The sequence below is a fragment of the Raphanus sativus genome, unplaced genomic scaffold (genome assembly GCF_000801105.2).
Source record: "Raphanus sativus cultivar WK10039 unplaced genomic scaffold, ASM80110v3 Scaffold0160, whole genome shotgun sequence".
Classification (NCBI taxonomy): domain Eukaryota; kingdom Viridiplantae; phylum Streptophyta; class Magnoliopsida; order Brassicales; family Brassicaceae; genus Raphanus; species Raphanus sativus.
This window is the reverse complement of record NW_026615480.1, coordinates 51,346-57,345: the sequence shown is the minus strand read 5'-3', so window position 1 is coordinate 57,345 and position 6,000 is coordinate 51,346. Positions and strand designations below refer to the sequence as shown.

At 36.0% G+C, this 6,000-nt stretch overlaps 2 protein-coding genes and 1 pseudogene across 2 annotated transcripts; 2 read left to right on the top strand and 1 right to left on the bottom strand.

Annotated features, from left to right (window-relative positions):
- LOC108852354 (pathogenesis-related protein 1) lies at positions 1 to 564 on the bottom strand (the record flags this gene model as incomplete). Its single annotated transcript, XM_018625849.2, is given in 1 exon segment — positions 1 to 564. A coding segment is annotated over 1 exon segment (492 nt). The 5' UTR covers positions 514 to 564.
- Positions 565 to 2,856: 2,292 nt separating this feature from the next.
- LOC108852772 (pathogenesis-related protein 1) lies at positions 2,857 to 3,552 on the top strand. The gene has a single exon (XM_018626254.2). It carries the CDS (start codon positions 2,920 to 2,922, stop codon positions 3,409 to 3,411), a length of 492 nt encoding a protein of 163 aa, XP_018481756.1. The 5' UTR covers positions 2,857 to 2,919; the 3' UTR covers positions 3,412 to 3,552.
- A 1,369-nt stretch (positions 3,553 to 4,921) lies between these two features.
- On the top strand, positions 4,922 to 5,435 carry LOC108853345 (pathogenesis-related protein 1-like; annotated as a pseudogene).
- The last annotated feature ends 565 nt before the right edge of the window (positions 5,436 to 6,000 follow it).

Genomic DNA, 6,000 nt, shown 5'->3' with positions numbered 1-6,000 from the left:
AACGGGACGGGACTACTCTTTTTAGTAAGGCCACTCGCCCACAATGTTACCTCGAGGATCATAGTTGCAAGTAATGAAGGTTTGACCATTGTCGCATCTCACTTTTGCACATCCCATCCTCACCGAGTTTTTCCAGACGATCTGAGTATAATGGCCGCACTGTTTTCCTGAGGCACATGTGTTGGAACCGTAATCGTAGTCAGCCTGCTCGTTCACCCACATGTTAACTGCTTCAACACCTGACATGTCACCACTGCTCCAGGCGATGTTCTCTCCATAGGGCCCACTTGAGTGTTCCAAGGCGCAGTCACCTCTACGCTGGTTTGCGTAGTCACGAGCATATGCAGCCACCCTCTCGTCCCACGTTAAAGGATCCACCCCAACCGCTGCTCGTGCTTGGTTGTGAGAGGCCAGGAAGTCTTGTGGGCTATCTTGGGCTCTTAGGGGAACAATGAAAACTAGGAAAATGGTTGTGGCTAGGATTAGGTTTCGAGATTGGTTAAAGATATTCATCTCGTTTCGTTTTTACGATTAGAGTATTTGAGTTTTTGTGGATCAGAAGTGAAGATTGAAGCGAAGTTATATAGTAGCTGGCATGGATACTTGTTGAACGTTTTTAGTTTTCCAAATTAATCACTTGTAATTTATTTACCACGAAATATAAACAATTTACAAACTAGTAATTAGAAAAGTAAGCGCCCGGTCTATTATAGTTGGCAAATTGATTAAGAAGATATATTATGAAGCCAGATAATTGGACATAAATCTCTCTAGAATATGTGGTAGCTATTGAAATTCGAATTTAAATTGTGTTGATGATGCTTTGAAATTTCAGATGATTCCTTGAATACTAGTTGATATCATCACTACACTACAAGAAACATCATATACTCCGACTATTATTTTTGAAAAATGCAGTTCTCGGAAAGTTCCCGACGATTGACCGAGACCATAACGATAACAAGTTGGTTTTGTTGGAAGCAGGTCGGACTTTTCCGACGAGTGAATATTCTCGTGAACTTCTGTGAAAATGATGCCGGAAGGTTCACAATTTATACTAACGGATGAGACGTCTCGGAATTTAATTGGAAGTTACCGAGGAATGGGGCGTCTGAAAATTCTCTTATCCCATAATTTACTCTCCCGCCTACAAATTGAAATTCACCGAATTTCCCGGTTAAAATTCAATACGCTGATTTCTGAGTAAAACCCGAGCAAGCTACTTCGTCGGAACCACCTTCTATAAATACGTACCATGATTTTTATCATTCTCACATTAACTTCTCTCACAAATTTTATCAACTCCTCACTTATCTCCGATATCTTCTCAAATATTTGTTTTTACGTTATGACGATGAAGGATCCAGCCACCCTCTCGTCCCACCTTAAAGGATTCACCCCAACCGCTGCTCGTGCTTGGTTGTGAGCGGCCAAAAAGTCTTGTGGGCTGTCTTGGGCTCTTAAGCGAACAATGAAAGCTAGGAAAATGGTTGTGGCTAGGATTAGGTTTCGAGATTGGTTAAAGAGTTTCATCTTGTTTCTTTTTGACGATTAAAGTTTTTAAGTTTTTTTTGTGGATTAGAAGTGAAGATGTAGCAAAGTTATATAGTAATTGGCATGGTTACTTGTTGAACGTTTTAATTTTTTAAATTAATCACTTGTAATATTATATTGCTAACCGATTTACCACTAAATATAAACAATTTACAACCTAGTAATTAGAAAAGTATGCGCCCTCGGTTTGTCATAGTTGGCGAATTGATTAAGAAGATATATTTGGAAGTTCAGATAGTTGGACATAAATCTCTCTAGAACATGTACTGAAATTCGAATTTAACTTGTGTTGATGATGCTTTGAATTTCCAGATATAATGTATTCTTGTGTTTTTGGAGATTCTGGTTATCTATACGTTGTGGATGGTAACTTTTTATGTTTACGGTGATAATTGCGAGACAAATAAACAAAACTAGAAAATGACGTTAAATTATCGAGGAGAAAAATGAAACGTTAGCATATGTTGATTATTAGATTTTTTTTATTAATACTTAGGAGAACTGAGGAAACTCTTAAATTAGATGCATAGTTGTTAGAGTTTCACTTATCTGACTTTGTATCTTAAGATCTATGTATGATGGCCAAACATTTTAGACATATATACAGACATATGAGTTCACAGGTATATAAGATAATGAACACCCATCCTCACAAGTTAAATAAAAATATTCGTGATGGCTGTAAAAATTGTCTGGCCATCATAGATCGGAAGATACAAAGTCAGAGAAGTGAAACTCCAACTATACATCTAATTTAAGAATATCTTCATTTCTCCTCAATATTAATAAAAAAAAATCGAATGATCAGCATATCTACCGTTTCATGTTCCTCCTGAATATTTTACGTCATTTTCTAGTCTTATTAATTTGACTCGCCATCAATATGGTAAACATAAAAAATTATCATCCACAACGTTATAACCAGAATCTCCGAAAACACAAGAATACATTAAATGTATATTTAAAATGAATTTCATGAACTAGTGTTAGATGGATTTAACGAACCATCTGCAAATATAAAGCATTATCAACAAATATTTAAACTCGAAATTAACAAGCTAAATTTTCTAGATAATGTCCAATTACTCTGAACTTCCTATATATGTATAGTCGTATAGATACATATTCTTAATCGATTGGCCAACTATAATAGACCAAAGGCGCATACTTTTCTAATTCCAAGTTTGTAAATTGTTTATATTTCGTGGTAAAACAGTTAACAATATAAAATTACAAGTGATTAATTTGGAAACCAACTAAAAACATTCAACAAGTATCCATGCCAACTACTATATAACTTCGCCTCAGTCTTCACTTCTGATCCACAAAAACTCAAATAATCTAATAGTCAAAAAAAGAAACAATATGAATACCTTTAACCAATCTCGAAACCTAATCCTAGCCACAACCATTTTTCTAGCTTTCATTGTTCGCTTAAGAGCCCAAGACAGCCCACAAGACTTTTTGGCCGCTCACAACCAAGCACGAGCAGCGGTTGGGGTGGATCCTTTAAGCTGGGATGAGACGGTGGCTGCATATGCTCGCGACTACGCAAACCGGCGTGGAGGTGACTGCGCCTTGGAACACTCGAGTGGGCCCTATGGAGAGAACATTGCCCGGAGCGGTGGTGACATGTCAGGCGTTGAAGCAGTCAACATGTGGGTGAACGAGCAGGCTGACTACGATTATGGTTCCAACACATGTGCCTCGGGAAAACAGTGTGGTCACTATACTCAGATCGTGTGGAAAAACTCGGTGAGGATGGGATGTGCAAAAGTGAGATGCGACAACGGTCAAACCTTCATTACTTGCAATTATGATCCTCGAGGTAATTTTGTGGGCGAGTGGCCTTACTAAAAATAGTATCTAAGTCTGAAAGTTTCAAAAGTATGTTATATATACATGTGTGTACTATTGTTTCTATGTTGTTAAGTTGTACCAATCTTCATTATCAGCTTATAATGTTTCGTCTGGGTCAGTCCGCTTTTGTACCATATATATGTGTGGATTTTATAATGGAATAAGAAAAATGCAATGCTGCGGCTTGCACTTGCTTTGTGTGATATATGAAAATATCTGTCTTGTGTGAATATACATGTGTTAGAGTTGTATGAATATACATGTGTTAGAGCACATACAGTTAGGGTTTTATACCTTACATTTAATATTTTGTAATTAATAAGAAAATTACAACTTGTATTTCATTTTTTTTCCTTCAAAATCCCTTGTATACCTGAAATTTAGGAAAGTGCCTTTGGATCGGATCATGAGTTTGACTGCCCTCTTTCATCAGAGTCAATTTCATATGGACTTGGTTGTTCTCTTGTGTCATTTTCTAATAATTTTATTTTTGATCAAAACCCAAATTACTAAATCAAATCCTCTCCTCTCATCAAAACTAAACTCTAACCTCCCCTATGGATTAGTGAACCCATTAGCAAAGATTTGAATTATATACCTTTCAAATTTAGAAAAAAAAATTAAAATCATTTTAATCATATTTTGATGATTTTCGCGAAAATATGAAAAAACAGTTTTTCGATTTTTGAAATATTTTTTTTCAAATTCTATAAATCAAATAAAAAATACTCACGTTTCCAGTTTAATTTTATGATTTTTCGTTTGCCATATAAAATTTAAAACAAAAACGAGCCCATTAAATATTAAGGAATGAAATATAAGGGTATTGGAGCAATTGGTTCCTTTGGATCCTTTCATGTTCAACGGAAAGACTCTAACTCATATACTATCCTTACTTCAAATCAAGATTCTTACTAAATAGTTTATGGTGTTGGTTTTTAGAATCATTTAACCAATTTTGAGATTTGATTTATATGCTATAGAAATCATACCTTTGTAGTTCTAGACTTGATTTACGTACTATAGACTATATATACATGCTATAATATATTTTTAAACTATATACTTTCTCTTTCTCATTTTTCTTTTTTTTTCTAAATATCTAGTTGTGGCCGAACCATAATGATCCCATAACCTTAGCTATTCGAGACATAGGCGGTAAATTGAAGAAACAGTTAAGCCAAAAATACAAGTCATTAGCTTTTCCATCTCTAATGCACAGAAGAAACTAATAATTATGAAGATATTGTTCCATCATCTTTAGCCGTCCTTGATACGGTGACAGTCATCACTATAAGCTCTATGGACACCTAAACCCCTAAATACCGTGCGTACATTATTTCACAATGTTTGGAAACTGTTTAAATATAAGTTCTAGTCAAACTTACTTGAAAACGTCGACAACTAGGCCATAAACTATCATTTATATACATGTAATTTTGTACACTTTCTATAAGTAGCATCACAAAACACAAGGAACTACTTGACTTCTCATCAACCATTGAAAATGTTTCGTAAGGTCTCTATAGAATCCTTTCTTGTCTTACTTCTCATCAACTACTTGACTCAAATCGATGTTTCTTTCGCAGAATATTCTCAGTATTCGCAGTCCCATGACTCTCCTGACAGCTACCTTAGACCACACAATGTAGCCCGAGCCTTGGTAAGAGTCAAGCCTCTAAGATGGGACTTAGGCCTAGCCACTGTGGCTCAGGACTACGCAAACCAACTAGCAGCCGGTCCATGCAGCCTCGAGCATTCCTCTGGACCATATGGAGAGAACCTTGCAACGGGCAGTGGAGACATGTCAGCAGCTCAGGCTGTTGCGATGTGGATAGATGAAAAGTCGTATTAGGATTATTACTCAAACTCTTGCCACGGTTCAGCTTGTGGGCACTACACGCAGGTCGTGTGGCGTGGCTCTGCTCGGTTGTGGTAAGGGTATGTGTGCCAATGGTGCAAGTATTATTGTGTGTAACTATGACCCTTCGGGCAATTATATTGGAATTAAACCATATTGATTTCAAATTCAATTGAGGAATGTGTAAAAGGAATGTCGTGCTACTTTATTTTGTCTAGATTTCAGTACATGAGAAAACGTTACTTGTTTTTCAATGAAATTATCTAAATTCAAAGTGTTAAGCGACGTATATTTTGAGTGCATGATCGAATGATGAGAAGCTTACAATATATGGTGAATGTTCAAACAATGTATAAGAATGTTTTTATAGAAAAATAGGTAGAGGAATCTTGTCGTGAATATTTTCTAATTCTTGGTTCTTGGTTGGCCGATCCAAGATAGGTATGATTTGAGAAAGAAGTGGTTTAATTCGATCTCTTCCGACTCCGACACAACCGGTTTTGTAGAGTTTTTTGGGTCAAAATAAAGCTTTTATTTTCGAATTTTGCTAAAATATTTACAGTGTAAAATATTAGAGATGGATATCAATAGACCCAATAATTCAAATTAAGAGAACTAAATTCAAATAAGCCCAATTATGAGTCCAAAAACAGCATAGCGTAGGAAGCAATGAATATGATGGCCCACCAACGACCCAATTGAAGGAAAGTATTTTCAGTGTCTCT

Coding starts and splice junctions, on each gene's coding strand:
- LOC108852772 (XM_018626254.2), top strand. CDS start 2,920: ATGAATACCTTTAACCAATCTCGAAACCTAATCCTAGCCACAACCATT.